Raw genomic sequence first — 19,156 nt, 5'->3', positions numbered from 1 at the left:
CTTATTAGGCTAATTCCTTTAGAGAATAATGGCCAATCTCTCTGAGAAGCCTTTCCTAGGTTTCCATAGTAAAGAGATTGAAGACTTGTAACTTGAATCCCAGTTCTTTTATTTGTTAAATGCCCTTAACTAAATAATTTTGATTTGCTCATTTGCACGAATGGGGCTAATAATTCCTGCTTCATTAGGTTCTTGGGAACATTAAATTAGATAGTGCATATAAACTGTTCAGAGTCGGACACACAGTCAACACTCAGTAAACGGTAGCCACTGTCATCATTACCATTAACATGCCCATTAGATTAGCAAGTGCTTGGCATATTTGGTAGTAGGTGGTCAGTCAATGCTAACCTTTCCTTCCATCTCATCCAGTCAGGCCAGTCCCAAGCTCTTACCTGAAGCATGCTATGGTTCATCTGGAACTGCAAGATGGCCTCACAGAGGTTCCAAAACGTGTATTCTGGCCACAGAACGGGCTGGAACACCAAGCAGGAGTGGGAGGTCTGGGAAAGGTGGGGAAGGGAGACAGTATGATTTAGTAATATGTTACCAGAACATTTTCCTGGTCAGGCTCCAAAGGAGAAGCAAACTGATCACACCCAGAGATGAGGTGGCACAGGCATCCTGAGTTGCAGCTGCTGCTACCAGCCCTTATGCACTAATAGGGGGAGGGTCATCTGAGGCAGTTAAGATCACTTGCCTGTGGCAAGATGGAACTAAAGCGAGACTAGATCAACATTTCCACCAGGATTCTTCTAAGAGCCAATTTTAGGACTATGAAATAACATCTGGATTATGTTATTGGCTAATGGCCCTTAGAGGTCATCTGGGAGACACAGTGCCAGATAAAAGTTAGCAATGAACAAATGGTAGCTGCCATTGTTATTTTTAAGTAGCAGAGTATGGCACAATGGGCTCTGGGGCCAGACTTCCCAGCTTTGAGTTCTGGCTCCACCTTTTATCATCTATTTGATCCAAGGCAAGTTACTTAACCTCTCTGGGCCTCAGTGTCCTCAACTAAAAAATTGGGCAATAAAAATACCTAGTTTTTGGAGTTTCCATTGTGGTTCAGTGGGTTAAGAACTTGACACAGTGTCCTTGAGGATGTGGGTTCGATCCCTGGCCTTGCGCAGTGGGTTAAGGATCTGGCGTTGCCATAAGCTGTGCCATAGGTTGCAGATGCAGCTTGGACTGTTGTGTATGTTGGCAGCTGCAGCTCTGATTTGACCCCTAATCTGGGAACTTCCATATGCCACAGGTGCAGCCCTAAAAAGAATAAAAACAAAACAAAACAGTTTTTAAGGTGCTGTGAAAATTTAACACAATACCATACATAAAGCAGAGCACAGAGCTAGGTGGATTTTTAATCATAATCAGGTATAAGATGCCCTTCTGAAACATTCCTGTCACTGCTTGATATCTTTAATGGTAAGGAATTCAGTGCCTTAAGGGGGAAAACTTTAATTGTCAGATAGCTTGTTATGCTAAACCAATGTCACCTTCTCTACCGAAGTCTCAGGTTTTGCTCTCAAACAACTTTATTTCTTCCTCAAAATGACATTCTTTTAAATATTTGAAAGCTAGATTAGAGCTGCCTATTATCTGTTCCCAAGGTTGTAATACCTTGTTCAATTTGTCTTTGCCAACAAACTATAAGTTTTAAGACAGTAGGGACTGGTCACTGCTAACGTGGTCACTGCCATATTCTCAGCATAAAGGAGGATCTCAACATTTTTTTCCAAGGGAATGAACTGTCACCATGCTTCTCTTTTCCAGACCATTACCCTTCACTTATTCGTTTTAGGATATGAGTTTCAGGTTCCTTGCCATTCAGGTTGGCCTCTTCTGTTAAGTCCTCTAGTTTACCAGCACAGTTTCTTAAAACTCAGTGGCCAGAAGAAAACTCTCCAGATATAATCTGACTAGCAGCATGAGACACAGAACCATAAGCTGCATATTATATGTCTTTCAAAATACAACATAGTAGCCAAAGACCGAAAGTATCTTTAGTTTTTTATTTTTTTTAATTTAATTTTTTTTTAATTTTCCCACTGTACAGCAAGGGGGTCAGGTTATCCTTACATGTATACATTACAATTACAGTTTTTCCCCCAAGTATCTTTATTTAAAAATTTTTTTTTATTTTTGTTTTTTAGGGCCAGACTCACGGCATATGGAGGTTCCCAGGCTAGGGGCTGAATCAGAGCTGTAGCTCCTGGCCTACACCACAGCCACAGCAACTTGGGATCTGAGTCACATCTGCGACCTACACCACAGCTCACAGCAATGCCAGATCCTTAACACACTGAGCAAGGCAGGGATTAAACCTGCATCCTCATGGATGCTAGTCAGATTCGTTAACCACTGAGCCACAATTGGGAACTTCTGAAAGTATCTCTAGTAGTTAAATTTTGTTCACTTAGACTTCCTTTTTTCTTTTTTTTGCTTTTTAAGGGCCCATCCGAGGCATATGGAAGTTCCCAGGCTACTGGTCAAAGCAGTGTGGGATCTGAGCCAAGTCTGTACCTACACTACAGCTCATGGCAACGCCAGATCCCCGACCCACTGAGCAAGGCCAGGGATTGAACTCACATCCTCATGGATATTAGTTGGATTCATTTCTGCTGCACCACAATGGGAACTCCCACAATTTCTGGAACTTTATCATGTGAATTACTTCTAAGCTGAGTCTCCCTCTGTCCAAGCTCTCCCTAAACAAGATTTCTCCCAGTCAAGTGATATCCAGATGATGGAGATATTCAAGAAGACAAACTTATTTGGATATAAGCTTTTAGAGAACTACCTAAACTGTGATAACTGAGCTGAGAGGCAATGGCAGGCCCCGAAGAAAGCATCTGCATATAATTGGTACCGTATGCGGACTGTGCTTGTGTAGATGCAGCCCTTTATCTTGAAGGAGAGAAATTAGTAACTGTAAAGCAAGGCTCTAGCTCAGAGGTGACAGGTTACCTGGCAGGTTACCAGGGCAGGAGCTTATGCTCAGGGACAAAAGGCAGAAGTCCAGTTCCTTGAACAGAGGCATAGGTAAAGCTTTCACCACAGGTGGATAGCCCTGATTTCCCCTCTGGGCACTTTAGAGAGCAAGAAGCACACGGGCTCACAAAGCCAGGAACAGATGAGGAAGGGATAGCAAACATTCTAGGCACAGCCTAGAGACATTTCTCTGGATTTCAGCTCCCCCTCCAATCTGTTTTGTGGATGCAGTCACCGTTTTCAGTTTTTACACAAAGGGAACAGTGGTTGGAAATGACCTACCTGCCACAGAAGGAAGTCGCTGAGCCTCACTTCCCCAGAAGTCCGTATCAAGATGTCAGGATGAGGAGAGTGGTTGGTATAGAGGCACTTATCGAGCAGAGACTCAGAGACATCACTAAGGTGAGTGGGGAAGAGACAAAGATAAGCACACATCTCTTTCTAGATTTTTCTCATGGTGAACGTCCTTACGTTCCTTACGTTTTCAGTTTATAGAACACCATCAAATACATTAGTTAATACTGCCTGAGGGAAGAACCACAAAAAATGTTTGATAAATTAATGAATCGTTTTAATCCTCATAACTACATAAGGTATTTCTATCTTAACGTTATAAATAAGGAAACTGAGGTTCGAGAAGGTAAATAATTTGCCCAGAGTCCTTTAGTTGCAGGTCTAAAACCAGATGCACCCACTAGAATGTTTGTCCTTCACTTAAAGCATCTTGATTTTTAAAATGTGTACACCTGGAGTTCCCGCTGTGCTTCAGTGGAAACGAACCTGACTAGCATCTATGAGGACGCAGATTCAATCCCTGGCCTTGCTCAGTGGGTTAAGGATCCAGCATTGCCATGAGCTGTGGTGTAGGTCGCAGACATAGCTCAGATCTGGCTTTGCTGTGGCTGTGGTGTAGGCTGGCAGCTATAGCTCCAATTCGACCCCTAGACTGGGAACCTCCATATGCCGCAGATGCGACCCTAATAAATAAATAAATAATAAAATGCATACACCCTAGGACCCTGCAATGTGATGAGGCACTATGCAACTATTTTTAATAAAGACAAATCTAAATGTACTGATTTGGAAAGATGTCTAAGATGCAATATTAAATGAAAAAAAGCCGTTTCAGAAAAAAATAGCATGGAAAACACACACACACTCAAACACTCATACAGGTGAATACATGTATATATAAACAAAGAACAAAATCTAAAAAGGCACACACTATACTATTAACAGTGATTACTTCTGAAAGGTTGGATAAGAAGGAAAGACGAACTCTTCTTACTTTATGTACTTCTGTATTATTCAAATTTATTATAGAGAACATTTTTTCTTTTCTTTTTGGACATACCCATGGCATGCAGAGGTTTCTGGGCCAGAGGTCAAACCTGTGCCACAGCAGCAACCTAAGCCACAACAGTGACAACTGGATCCTTAACCTGCTGAGCTACACAAGAATTCCTATTATAGAGACCTTTTTTTTTTTTTTTGTCTTTTTTGTCTTTTTGCCATTTCTAGGGCCACTTCTGTGGCATATGGAGGTTCCCAGGCTAGGGGTCTAATTCTAATTGGAGCTGTAGCTGCCAGCCTACGCCAGAGCCACAGCAACGCTGGATCAGAGCCGTGTCTGAGACCTATACCACGGCTCATGTCAATGCCGGATCCTTAACCCACTGAGCAAGGCCAGGGATCGAACCTGCAACCTCATGGTTCCTAGTCGGATTCGTTAACCACTGAGCCACGACAGGAACTCCCAGAATTGGGTTTTAAAAAGATGACTCCGGCTGAAATCCCAACCACAGCCAATCACCACTTCTGTCAGCACCAGCTCTGTACCCTACATGGCACATCCATTAATGTGGAGCATGGCACCATGGATTACTTATTAGCTTGCACGAACCAGACTGTGAGCAGCTTGAGAGCAAGCCCTTATCCTGGTCTTCCAGCACAGGACCTTCCAGGTCCTCAATAGACTCAATAATTGTATGGATAAATGAATGAACGAACCACTGAAAAAAGATCTCAGAAACAAATACAAAAAACAGAAAGACAAAAAAAAGGAGTTTGCGTCGTGGCGCAGCAGAAACAATCCAACTAGGAACCATGAGGTGGCGGGTTTGATCCCTGGCCTTGCTCAGTGGGTTAAGGATTCGGGGTTGTCGTGAGCTGTGGTGTGGGTCAAAGATGTGGCTCGGATACCACTTTGCTGTGGCTGTGGCATAGGCCAGTGGCTACAGGTCCCATTAGATCCCTAGCCTGGGAACCTCCATATGCTGTGGGAGTGGCTCAAGAAAAGACAAAAGACCAAAAAAAAAAAAAAAAAAAAAAAAAAAGTGTATGTATTGGGGGAGGTTGTATTCTTTTTTAAAGAATTATTTCTATGTGGGATAATGAAAAAGTTTGGAAATACACAGTGGTAATGACTACACAACATTGTGAAGGTATTTTATGCCACTTAATTATATACTTAAAAATGGTTAAGGGAGATCCTGTCATGGTGCATCGGAAACAAATCTAACTAGGAACCATGAGGTTGTGGGTTCAATCCCTGGCCTCACTCAATGGGTTGACGTTTCGGCATTGTTGCGAGTTGTGGTATAGGTCAAAGACATGGCTCAGATCTCAAGTCGCTGTGGCTGTGATGGAGGCCGGCAGCTGCAGCTCCTATTTGACCCCTAGCCTGGGAACCTCCATATGCTGCGGGTGCTGCCCTAAAAAGCAAAAAAAATAAAAATAAATAAATAAATAAAATGCGTAAAATAGGGAATTTCTGTTGTTGCTCAGGGGAAACCAACTAATATCCATGAGAACGTGGGTTTGATCCCTGGCCTCCCTCAGTGGCTTAAAGGATCCAGTGTTGCCGTGAGCTATGGTGTAGATCGCAGACGTGGCTCGGATTTGGCACTGCTGTGGCTATGGCAAAGGCTGGCAGCTGCAGCTCCGATTCGACCCCTAGGCTGGGAACTTCTATGTACTGTAGGAGTGGCCCTAAAAAGAAACAAACAAACAAACAAACAAAAAACGGTTAAAACTGTAAAATTTATGTTAAATATTATCATAATTTTTTTAAAAAGTAGAACATTTTCTGGAAGGATATGGGTACAAGTATTCAACAAGATAACAACTCTTCCCTTATAAACTATTTATTTTACTAAATGGCCAACCTGAAATAAAATTAAAAACCTATAATGGAGATATGGTAACAGCTTTGGGAAGGGAGGCCTGGCAAGAAGTATCAACAAGACAGTGAGTGGCCTTCAGTGGAGAGTTAGAACCTGTCAGGGTGTTCCCAGTATCATTTGGAAAGACAGACAGTTTCTAGAAGCTACAAAGATACACAGAAATGTGCCCTGTGATAACAACAGAGCACATTTCTCTAGCATTCATTTTATAAAGAAGATGGTGAAGAACATAAGCTTTGGAGGGAGATGAATCTGAGCTGGAGTCCAGGCTGTTCCACTTAGTAGCTCACGTGTCTTTGGGCAGGTCAACTAACCTTTTTATTCACTGATTGACTGATTCATTCATTCATTCATTTTTTATTTTTGGCCTTAGGTGCACCTGGGGCATGCAGGAGTTACTGGGCTAGGGACTGAACCTATGCCACAGCAGCCACCCAAGTGGCAACAGTGACAATTCTAGATCCTTAACCTGCTGAGTCACAAGAGAACTCCTCACCTAACCTTTTAAAACCATAGTTAACTGTTCTTATAAAACGTGCCTCTGCAGTACAGGTCACAGATTTATTCTCTGGCCCAGCATAGTGGGTTAAGGATTCCATGCTGCCACAGCTGTGGCACAGGTCACAACTGGGGCTCCGACCTGATCCCTGGCCTGGGAACTCTATATGCCACAGGTCAGCCAAAAATGAAGGAGAAAAAAAAAAACCCAAAGACAAAAAAAACAGTTATTCACCTCAAAGGTTCTAAGGATTAAATGAAATAATATATGTGGAATACTTAGCAAGTGTTGCACACAGAGTAAATGCTTAGTAAATATTAGCAATTACTATTAACACTATTGTTTTCGGAGTTCCCGTTGTGGCGTAGTGGTTAACAAATCCGACTAGGAACCATGAGGTTGCGGGTTCGATCCCTGCCCTTGCTCAGTGGGTTAAGGATCCGGCACTGCCGTGAGCCGTGGTGTAGGTTGCAGACACAGCTCGGATCCTGCATTGCTGTGGCTCTGGCGTAGGCTGGCAGCTACAGCTCTGATTCGACCTCTAGCCTGGGAACCTCCATATGCCATGGGAGCGGCCCAAGAAATGGCAAAAAGACCAAAAACAAAAACAAAAACTATTGTTTAAGAGGAAGAAAGAGGCCTACAAGAGGACAAAGACCTACTCAAGATAACTTATTTATTTACTCATTCCTTTTTTAGGGCCCCAGGTGTGGCATATGGAAGTTTCCAAGCTAGAGGTCGAATCGGAGCTGTAGCTACTGGCCTACACCACAGTTACAGCAACTCGGGATCCGAGCCATGTCTTCGACCTACACCACAGCTCATGGGATCACTAGATCCTTAACCTACTGAGGAAGGCCAGGGATTGAACCTGAATCCTCATGGATATTAGTTGGGTTTATTACCACTGAGCCACGATGGGAACTCCAAAGGGGAAATCTTTTTTTTTTTTTTTTTTTTAGGGCCATACTCATGGCATATGGAGGTTCCCAGGTGAGGGATCGAATCCGAGATGCAGCTGCCAGCCTATGCCACAGCCAGACCAGATCCAAGCCACATCCGCAACCTACACCACAGCTCGCAGCAATGCTGGATCCTTAACCCACTGAGTGAAGCCAGGAATCAAACCCACGTCCTCATGGATACTAGTCGGGTTTTCAACCCGCTGAGCCACAATAGGAACTCCCCAAGAATTTATTAATTATCATTTATACTCAACCTAACTCCTTTAATTCCAGACTCAAAAATATATATATTAATATGACTGCTAGAAGAAAATACATACCCTGGAAACAAGGAAAATAAAGAGTTGGATTTTCCACTATGGCACAGCGGAAACTAGGAATTCAACTAGGAACCATGAGGTTGCAGGGGTTCAATACCTGGCCTCACTCAGTGGGTTAAGGATCTGGCATTGCCATGTGTGGCATAGGTCACAGACTCAGCTTGGATATGGCGTTGCTGTGGCTGTGGTGTAGGCTGGCAGCTACAGCTCTGATTAGACCCCTAGCCTGGGAATCTCCATATGCCGCAGGTTCAGCCCTATAAATACAAAAGACAAAAAAAAGGAAACTAAAGAGTTGGATAGTGGAGATGAGAAAATAGAAAATTTCTAGTTATGGGAAAGGTAGAGCCTGACTGTAATTAACTCACTGATTCTGTTATAAATATGGATTTATAAACACATGTCTGAAACTGAGTAATTTGGGAGTTCCCACTGTGGCTCAGCGATAACAAACCAGACTAGTATCCATGAAGATGCAGGTTCGATCCCTGGCCTCGCTCAGTGGGTTAAGGATCCGGGGTTGCCGTGACCAGATGTGGCTAGGATTTGGTGTTGCTGTGGCTGTGGCGTAGGCCAGTGGCTACAGCTCTGATTCATTTTCTAGCCTGGGAACTTCCGTATGCTGCGGGTATGGCCCTTAAAAAAAAAAGGAAAAAAAAAAAAAAAACCCCGAATAATTTAAAGGCTACTGGGAGTTCCCGTTGTGGCGCAGTGGTTAACGAATCCGACTAGGAACCATGAGGTTGCGGGTTCGGTCCCTGCCCTTGCTCAGTGGGTTAAGGATCCAGCGTTGCTGTTAGCTGTGGTGTAGGTTGCAGACACGGCTCGGATCCCGCGTTGCTGTGGCTCTGGTGTAGGCCGGTGGCTATAGCTCCGATTGGACCCCTAGCCTGGGAACCTCCATATGCCACAGGAGCGGCCCAAGAAATAGCAAAAAAAGACAAAAAAAGACAAAAAAAAAAAAGACTACTGCCTCAGGCCCTGACTAGCCCAGTCTGAGCTGAACATCAAGCTTCCTGAGCTGTGGGGCGAGACGTCACCTCCTTACCCTGGTAAGTACCCAGCCCACGCCATGTCTGCATGACTAACTCCACACAGCCAAGTCACTAAACCATGCAGGGCAGAGAAAATGGATATGAGGAAACTTGCTGGGCAAGAAGGAGGAGGTCAGTGGCTACTGCAAAGTGGTGTGAGTATAAAAAAACTCAACTAAGAGGCAAGATCAGAATTCTAGTCCCAGGTATAGACAAAGTATTAAATCTGCTTGCTAAAGAGTATTTTTTCTTTTTAGCATAAACTTTTGTCCCTTATTTATTTTTTTGTCTTTTTGCCTTTTTAGGGCCGCACTTGTGGCATATGGAGGTTCCCAGGCTAGGTGTCTAACTGGAGCTGTTGATGCTGGCCTACACCAGAACCACAGCAACGCCAGATCTGAGCCAAGTCTGTGACCTACATCACAGCTCACGGCAATAACCGATCCTTAACCCACTGAGCGAGGCCAGGGATCGAACCCGCAACCTCATGGTTCCTAGTCAGATTTGGTTTCTGCTGTGCCACGACGGGAATTCCCCTTATTTTTTTTAATATATTTAATTTATACCAAAACTATATAAAACACTATTTGTAAAGCACTAAGAATATAACAAACAACGATGAAATCATCTCCTAAGCTAAGAATTAAAAAATTACCAATAATTTGGATCTACTCATATATCCTTCACCTTCTTATATCTCATCTTTCTGCCCAGCCCCCATGCTGCCAACTTAACAGGTGTCTTAATTTTTCCTCCCACGGCCAATTTTCAACCCACTCTTTTTTCTGGTCTAGTTGCAGCTGCATCCGAGTCATATGGAGCTTCTCAGGCTAGGGGTCGAACTGGAGCTGTAGCTGCTGGCCTACTCCACAGCCACAGCAATGCCAGATCTGAGCTTCGTCTGTGACCTACACCACAGCTCATGGCAACGCCTGATCCTTAACCCAGGGATCAAACCCGAATCTTCATGGATACTAGTCAGATTCATTTCCACTGAGCCACGATGGGGACTCCTCAACCCACATATTAACTGACCTCTCTACAGCACTTGACACTGTTGCTCCCACTAATGCCCACACCCCACCTCAACTGCACCAACAAACACCCTCTTTTTGTGGCTTCTGTAATACTGGCAGCCCTGGTTTTCTTTTTACCTTTCTGGTTGTTCTTCATTTTTTCCCCTTAAAGTTCATTTTCCTCTACCCAAGCCAATAAACCTCATGAATTCTCAAAACACCATCCTTGGCCCTCTCTTCTCACTCTAGATTCTCCTTGGGTTCCTCATGCCCTCTCTTTGTTTCAGTGACAACACTCCTATCTCCAGTCCCGACCTTTTCCTCTCAACTGTCAACCTGACATCCATATTCAACACCTACAGTAGTTCCCAAACCAAACTCCTCCCCTTTTCGCTCAAACTGTATCCTCTCAGTTTTCTTCACCCAGTGAAGGGCACCACCGTCCACTGTTCTGAGTCAAAAACCCTGGAGTCACCCATCACATATCCTTTCCCCACCATCAGTCCATCAGGGCCTCTCCATCTGACCTGCTTCATAGCTCCTGATGTAGCCTATTCAGTCTATTCTACCATCAGCACCAAAATCTAATCTCCCTTCAAAGTACTCTCTATCTGAATTATTCCAACAGTATTTGTGCAACCAACAAGCTCCTCATATTACTGCCTCTTTATCCAGTTATTATTTATCCTACTACTTCCTTCTCAGGTCACTATCATTTCTTTGCAGAAGCCTTCCCTACCAAGTCCATTCTTCTTTTTATAAATTCTTGCTGTACTATGCACCAATGCCTTTTTTTTTTTTTTTTTTTGTCTTTTTAGTGCTGCACTAAAAAGCATATGGAAGTTTCCAGGCTGGGGGTCGAATCAGAGCTGCTGTACACCACAGCCACAGCAACGCGGGATCCAAGCCTAGTCTTCGATCTACACCATAGCTCTTGGCAATGCTGGATCCTTAACTCACTTGAGTGAGGCCAGGGATGGAAGCTACATCCTCATGGACACTAGCTAGTCAGGTTCGTTACCGCTGAACCACGAGAGAAACTCCACCACAGCCTTTACTGTGTTTATCATCATTATAATTTTATGCTAATTTGTATAATCTTGATTGTTTACTTTCTTTACCAGAGCTCCATGAAAGCAGTAAATATATTTTTTATTCCTACCACTGTATCCTCTATGCAATGTACCTGGCCTTTAGTTAGCATTTATTTATTTTATTTTATTTTTTTTTGTCTTTTGTCTTTTTTTTGTTGTTGTTGTTGTTGTTGTTGTTGCTATTTCTTCGGCTGCTCCCGCGGCATATGGAGGTTCCCAGGCTAGGGGTTGAATCGGAGCTGTAGCCACCGGCCTACGCCAGAGCCACAGCAACTCGGGATCCGAGCCGCATCTGCAACCTACACCACAGCTCACGGCAACGCCGGATCGTTAACCCACTAGGTAAGGGCAGGGACCGAACCCGCAACCTCATGGTTCCTAGTCGGATTCGTTAACCACTGCGCCACGACGGGAACTCCTAGTTAGCATTTAAAAATATTTGTTAAAGAGTTCCCGCTGTGGCACAGTGGGTTCATGATCTGGCTTATCTCCCTGGCATTGCTGGTTCAGTCCCTGGCCCAGTGCAGTAGGTTAAGGATCCAATGTTACTGCAGCTGTGGTGTAGGTTGCAGATGCAACTCAGATTCAATTCCTGGCCCGGTAACTTCCACATGCCTCTGGTGCGGCAGAAAAAGGAAAAAAAAAACTTTGTCGAATGATTGATTGAATGAGTAAGCCTTCTGGCACAGAAAAATCACTCCGCTGTTGGAGAAGAGAGGGATTCATAAAAGGTCTTAAAAACTGTCTCCTTCTCTTATCTAATTTCATTCTCACAGAGAAACTTCTTGATTTTTAATTTAGTTTCCCAAGAATATCAAACTAGGAATCAGAAAAATTCCTAGGTGCCAAGGTCCTATATAATAAAGGTCAAGACAAAAACTCTGGAATCAGACAGCTTTTGATGAGTCCCAGCTCTGGCACTTACTAGCAGAATGACCCTGGGAAAGTTATTTTAATGTGAGCTCAATTTTCTCATCTATAAAGTGGAGAAAAGGCTCAAATTTCTTACAGAAGAAAATAATGATTTAATAAAATACAGAGCATTACACACTGCCTGGGATTACTACTGCTGTTGTTAATTTACTAATATTACCAAAGGTTACACTAATAATGACAGGAGAGGGAACGAGTAGACAGATGGCTTCTAAAGTCTCTCCCAGCTCTTACAATTCCACCATGTTGCTAATGAGAACAACTTTTTTTTTTTTTTTTTGTATTTGTCTTTTTTTTTTTTTTGTGGTCTTTTTGCTATTTCTTTGGGCCGCTCCTGTGGCATATGGAGGTTCCCAGGCGAGGGGTTGAATCGGAGCTGTAGCCACTGGCCTACGCAGAGCCACAGCAACGCGGTGTGTCTGCAACCTACACCACAGCTCACGGCAACGCTGGATCCCCAACCCACTGAGCAAGGGCAGGGACCGAACCCGCAACCTCATGGTTCCTAGTCGGATTCGTTAACCACTGCGCCATGACGGGAACTCCTGTATTTGTCTTTTTTTGAGGGCCGCACCTGCAGCATATGGAAGTTCCCAGGCTAGGGGTTGAACTGGAGCTGTAGCCGCTGGCCTATGCCACAGCCACAGCCATGCCAGATCTGAACTATGTCTGCAATCTACACCACAGCTCATAGCAATGCCAGATCCTTAACCCAACTGAGCAAGGCCAGGGAATCAAACCCGCAACCTCATGGTTACTAGTTGGGTTCATTAACCACTGAGCCACAACAGGAACTCTGAGAACAACTTTCTTTTTGAAAAATACCTGAATCTTGCATGAAACTGTAACACGAGAGGCCTAAAAGACAATACCCCCAATGAGCTACATTCCTAAAAAATCATTCTGAGAAAAACTCTTGCCAAAGGCCTTGTTTTGTTCTGTTTTTCTTTTTAGGGCCACACCTTGTGGCATATGGAAGTTCCCAGGCCAAATCATAGCTGCAGTTGACAGCCCACGCTGCAGCCACAGCAACGCAGGATCGGAGCCACGTCTGTGACCTACACCACAGATCATGGCAACGCAGGATTCTTAAACCACTGAGTGAGGCCAAGGATCGAACCCAAATCCTCAGGGATACTAGTTGGGCTCGTTACTGCTGAGCCACAATGGGAACTTCCATCATTTTTATTGAATGCCAGTCCTGCCAATGCTATGCCATTTTTGTGGGGTTTCTGGGTGTGTGGTGAACACAAAGAAATTCTGAAGCAGGCTATTTAAAGCCATCCCCAATCGCTAAGTGTTGGGGACCACCCCGCCAAATCTTCCCACATACATTCGTGACTGGACTTCTGGCCCAAGCAGCTGACTTGGGAGGGATTTTACGGTTCTGTGCATGCCTGTTTTCCCTATCAGTTACCATGCTCCACAACTGCGGATACCTGGGATCCAGCAGGCCTTGCTCCACTCCCCAGGCCATCTCTCTCACAGCATTGCTGATCTCGTGACGAGATGTGTATGCAAAGCAGACATTCAGGAAACACCTGAGAAGGGAAGAAGAGAATAAGGTACCAAAGGGAGCAAGGTCCAAGGAGTGGAATCACTGACTGCAGTGTACCCCTTCTGTGGGAGAACAAACACACACCAAATGTTAACCATGGACATCCCTGAAAGGTGAGATTATGACTTTTTCTTTGGCCGTGCCCACAGAATGTTTCCGGGCCCTGGATCAAATCTGCCTTGCAATTGTGGCCTGTGCCACAGCTGCAGCAATGCTTGATCCTTAATCCACTGTGCCAAGATATGAATTTTTTGAGATTTCCAAGTTTCCTTAGAAAAAACATATTAGCTTTGTAATAAGAAAAACACTAACTGATCCATATCACAATCCTAATCCTCTTCCCTTCTACTAACATCTAGCTTTCAGAGGGTGTGAAATCACTATGATATTAGCACAAGCAAAAAAAGAATAGGAAGGAAATTTGATAAGAAACAAATTCAGTGCCAAATACATTATATTCCAAAGCTGCACATAATACAGTCTGGATTTTTTTTTTTTTTTGCTTTTTAGGTCTGTACCCGTGGCATATGGAGGTTCCCAGGCTAGGGGTCCAATCATAGTTGTAGCTGCCAGCCTACACCACAGCCACAGCAACGCCAGATCCAAGCTGCATCTGTGACCTATACCACAGCTCAAGGCAACGCCGGATCCTTAACCCACTGAGCGAAGCCAGGGATTGAACCTGCAACCTCATGGTTCCTAGTTGGATTTGTTTCTGTTTCGCCAAGACGGGAACTCCAGTCTGGATTATTAAACTCTGTTCCCTCTGTATTTGCACCCTCCCAAGGTCATCCCATCCATTGGTTGAAGGAGTGGGATAGAAAAGTATTTCTTGAAGGATCTGTCTTCAGAGACAGGAATAAGGCCTACTATATTCCCACCCCATCCTCTATCAATAACACACAAACACACACACACATATATTTATATATCTTACACACACGCGCACACACGGTGGGAAGGAAGACGAGACACTGTATGTGTGAGTATACACACAGAGAACGTGATATTGCAGAACCATCTCTGGTCTGCCCTGCAGATGGAGGGAGAAGTCTTGTCTCTTTTTTTTGTCCTTTTTAGGGCCGCACCCACGGCATATGGAGATTCCCAGGCTAGGGGTCCAATTGGAGCTGTTGCTGCCGGCCTACATCACAGCCACAGCAACTCAGGATCCAAGCCACGTCTGTGACCTACACCACAGCTCACGGCAACACCCGATCCTTAACCCACTGAGCAAGGCCAGGGATCAAACCCACAACCTCATGGTCAGATTCGTTTCTGCTGCTCCACGACGGGAACTCTGGAGAAGTCTTTAAGCATCCAAAACCACCTCCTCATTGCCTCTCACACCACATACAGACCTAGGAAGGCCCAGGATGTCCCCCTAAAGCTAGCATGGAGCCAAAGATTCTTACAGGTCCCTAAGGGGAAATCTGAAAACTTACCTGTTGTAGTTCTTGGTGGCCTGTACAGCCTGTGCGATCAGCTCCTGGAGATCCAAGGGCAACAAATGCAGATCACCCAGGACCCGGATACAGACCCCATGCTTCTGCAGCTTCTCCCTGATTCGGGGGAAAGGAGGCAGGGTTGGGAGCTGGGACACAGCCCCTGCTGAGCTGGAGAGAGCAAGGTGCTTAGATGATATCCAACTACCTGTTTTTGAGTGCTCTCCTGTGTTTGAGCACTGCTTTGCACATATCATTTCCCTGCATGCACTCAACAACTCTGGAAGGAGTTTACTACATTCCCTGTTTTACAGCAGGAAAAGGAGGCTCTGAGAGAACAGTCGACGAGAATTGCCCAAGGTCATAAAGACACAGAGTGCTGTGTCAGGACTGAAACCCAGTTCTGTCTGAGTTGAAAACCCAAACTCGCACCACTTCAGGTGTCCTTGCCAACAAGTTGCAGTGTATGTATTCTGTGCTATGTCTGTCCCATTTCGACAGGTGAATAAACTCATCAAGGGCAAGAGTTGTACTGCCAGTTACTTTCGTATCTTCTGGTGAAATACGATAATAGGAAAATATAATATTAATTATATGTTTACTAGGGTGCCAGACATTGGTCTAAGTGTTTTACATGCATTCCATCCTTACATCCACCTGTGAGGCAGACACTAATATAATTCCCCTTCTACAAATGAGGAAACCGAGACACAGGGAGGTAATTTGCTCAAGATTAGATAGCTGGTGGGTTGAAAGCCAGAAACCGAACCTAGGGTCTGGTTCCAGAGTCTGTCTTTTTTTTTTTTTTCTTTTCTTTTCCTTTTTTTTTTGTGGCCAAACCCACAGCATGCAGAAGCTCCTGGTTCAGGGATGGAAACCATGCCACAGCAGTGAACAGAGCCACAGCAGTGATAAGCCCAGAACCTCAACGTGCTCAGCCACAAGGGAACTCCCAGGGTCTGTTTTTTCTTTTTTTTTTTTTTGGTCTTTTTGCCATTTCTAGGGCCTCTCCCACAGCACATGGAGGTTCCCAGGCAAGGGGTCTAATCGGAGCTGTAGCCGCCAGCCTACGCCAGAGCCACAGCAATACGGGATCCAAGCCGCATCTGCAACCCACACCACAGCTCACGGCAGCGCCGGATCCTCAACCCACTGAGCAAGGCCAGAGACCAAACCCTCAACCTCATGGTTCCCAGTCGGATTCGGTTACCACTGAGCCACGACGGGAACTCCCCAGGGTCTGTCTTTTTAATCACAACATTATATTGCCTCCATATAGTAATTCCCAAACTCTGCACAGTGAGCATGAATTCATTCTTACCCAGCCAGCTTTTCTGGGAATGCTATAGAAAAAGTAAACAGCTAACGTATGGAAAATGGGAGCTTCCAGAACAAGAAATACACTTGGGGCAAGGGTATCTGGCAGGTCCTGGAGAACCATGATTCAGAGCTGAAGGCTGCACCCAGAGCCTGCCCATTCTATAATCCCAGCGTATTTCTTCAAGGGTAAAAGCAAGATCTAATCCCCTTATTTTGAGAACCCACTGGAGTTACAGTAGACACATATATACTCAAATCAAGGCAACATCTGAACAAGATTATCTAGAATCAAGCCCTAGTACCACCACTTACTAGCTGATCTTGCATAACCGCTTAGCCTCTCTAAGCCTCAGTTCCTTTTACTTTATAACTGGAGTGATAAGCATACCTGCCATACTATCCACATTGGCTTGTGCTGAGTGAGATAAAGTACATGAAAATGCCTATTCATCAGGTACATGATCTGAGTGAGGCAGACAGAGAGGGAGCTGCAAAAGCCCTGGCAAGGAGCCAGGAGATCTGGGTTCCCAGCCTGGCTCTGCCACTGCTTGCTGGGTGACTATGGGCAAGCCTTTCTCTTCTCTTCACCAGGATTAGTTTCCCAGCTGATGAAAATGAACTAGGCCAGTGGTTTTCCAAACTTCTTTGAGCCAGGCAACTCTTTTCTCAAATCAAATCTTAAACAGAAGTCCAATATATAAAACAGATAAATGTAAACCAGCACCATATACCCGTTCCCTCTGGGTTCTCCGCAGGCCCATTCCTCAGAATTCTGGGGTTCTGTGGCACTCTGTTGGAAAACTACCACTCAAGTTTCTTCTTGCTCTGTTCAGGACTTCATAATCTTGAATTCTGTGAACTACCTCTAAATCCTCAAATAAATGTCCCCTTAAAGAAAAGAAAAACTAGCTTGCCATATTTGCCACTGAAGAGGTCTAATAGCAGAAGGGTCTGGAGTTCCCGAAATAGCCTCAGAGAAGAGAGTTGAGGGTTAGGGTAAGGCTGGAGGTGGTGAAAGAACACGCTCTCCCCTCTGACACCATCTTACTGTTCTTCCATCAGCCGACTGAACTTCTGCCGGGCCAGATCCATTAGCCCGTCGACCTCACTCTTGGAGCGTTTGAAGTTCTCAATGCTGAACGCATAGACCGTCACCTCTAGGACGCCCAGGTTCAAACACCAACGCAGAGTCTGAGAAGGGAGAAAGCAAGGAGTTAGGGTTTAAGGAAGAGCAGGAAGGGAAACAGGAGACACCTTAGCCCTGACTTGGCATTGGAAGTGAGAGACAGACTTTTCTTCTCCCAAGACTGGGTAAAACTAGGATAATATCAAAATTTCTGTCAGAATAATGAACCAGGAGTTCCCGTTGTGGCTCAGTGGAAACGAATGTGACTAGTATTCATGAGGATGCACATCTGATCCCTGGCCTCACTCAGTGGGTTAAGGATCTGGCGTTGCCATGAGCTGTGGTATAGGTCACAGATGCGGCTTGGATCCCGCTTGGCTGTGGCTATGGCAGAGGCTGGCAGTCGCAGCTCTGATTCGACCTCTAGCCTGGGAACTTCCATATGCCGTAGGTGAGGCCATAAAAAGAAAAAAAAAAAAAAAAAAAGGGAAAAAAACAAAACAAGCTAACAAAAAAACTGCCTCTTGGTCACAAAAGAGAAACTGAGATCAACAAACCTGCAGACCTCCACAGAGTGATGGAGAGAACCCCACAGCCACTCATTCAAGGCAAAAACCATCAATGCTCTGGCTTCAGGCTGTGTTCTTATGCCAAGAAGCTGAAATCTGTGGGGTAGAGATTGTAATTCCAGTCTTTTTAAACTTAGTTTCACTAAGACAGACGTTTCATTGTTATTGTTAAATTTAATGTTTCCCAATTTGCAAGAGGCATTTTAAAAGCATAGAATGCGGATGACTCTTGCTCAGAGTGATGTCCTAGTTTGTCCAGCAGTTTTCCTAGTTCAGGCCTGAGATACGCCTCAGCCTCAGGATGGGTAGTCACCCCCTAATTTTGCTCTGGAAATGTCATTTACAAGAATTTATTCTAAACTAGTGCCATTTATAATGTCCAATAATAGTGGAGCAGCTACGAAAACTATGTCAGATCCTCAGGATAAAATGTTCTATGGTCATTAAACTGTATAGTTAGAAAGGCTGTATATCAACCTAGAAAAATACTTGCCAAAATGTCAAATAAAAATAAGGTTATCAAAGCTATAGGAGTTCCCACTATGGGGCAATGGGATTGGCAGCACTTGGAAGCACTGGGACACAGGTTCAATCCCTGGCCCAGCACAGTGGGCTAAGGATCCGGTGTTGCTGCAGCTGCTGTTTAGGTCGAGACTGCAGCTCGGATCTGATCCTGGGTCTGGGAACTCCATGTGATGTGGCCAAAAAAGAAAAATAAATAAATAAATTAAAATAAAAACAAAGTTATAGATGTAATTGCCTAAATGTTAAGTCATCTCACACATATTACAAGGATTGGGATGAGGCACAAAAAATATATAAATTGTTGAAATTCCCATCATGGCTCAGTGGTTAATGAATCTGACTAGCATCCATGAGGGTGCAGGCCAATCCCTGGCCTCGCTCAGTGGTTAAGGATCCTGTGTTGCCATGGGCTGTGGTATAGGTCGCAGACGAGGCTCAGATCCTGCATTGCTGTGGCTGTGGCCTAGGCCAGCAGCTACAGCTCTGATTTGACCCCTAGCCTGGGAACGTCTGTAAGCTGTGGGTGCGGCCTTAAAAAGCAAAAATAAATAAATAAATAAATAAATAAATAAA

The 19,156-nt window shown here is 44.6% G+C and overlaps 1 protein-coding gene across 1 annotated transcript in view; it reads right to left on the bottom strand.

Moving 5' to 3' along the window:
• The window catches only part of DHDDS (dehydrodolichyl diphosphate synthase subunit), a gene marked incomplete at its 5' end in the record, with an annotated part of 31,813 nt that overhangs the window by 8,867 nt on the left and 3,790 nt on the right, over positions 1 to 19,156 (bottom strand). The window contains 5 exon segments of the mRNA NM_001244123.1: positions 396 to 503; positions 3,277 to 3,391; positions 13,480 to 13,581; positions 15,044 to 15,160; positions 17,412 to 17,554. Of these exon segments, the coding sequence (NP_001231052.1) occupies positions 396 to 503; positions 3,277 to 3,391; positions 13,480 to 13,581; positions 15,044 to 15,160; positions 17,412 to 17,554 (585 nt within the window).

This window comes from Sus scrofa, chromosome 6, assembly GCF_054392235.1.
Source record: "Sus scrofa isolate SSC_HxYL_T2T_F1_AM1 chromosome 6, Sscrofa_HxYL_maternal_Yorkshire_Landrace_v2.0, whole genome shotgun sequence".
In the NCBI taxonomy this organism is placed as follows: Eukaryota; Metazoa; Chordata; class Mammalia; order Artiodactyla; family Suidae; genus Sus; species Sus scrofa.
Note: the sequence above shows the minus strand (reverse complement) of the source record. Positions and strands in the feature narration are given on the sequence as shown.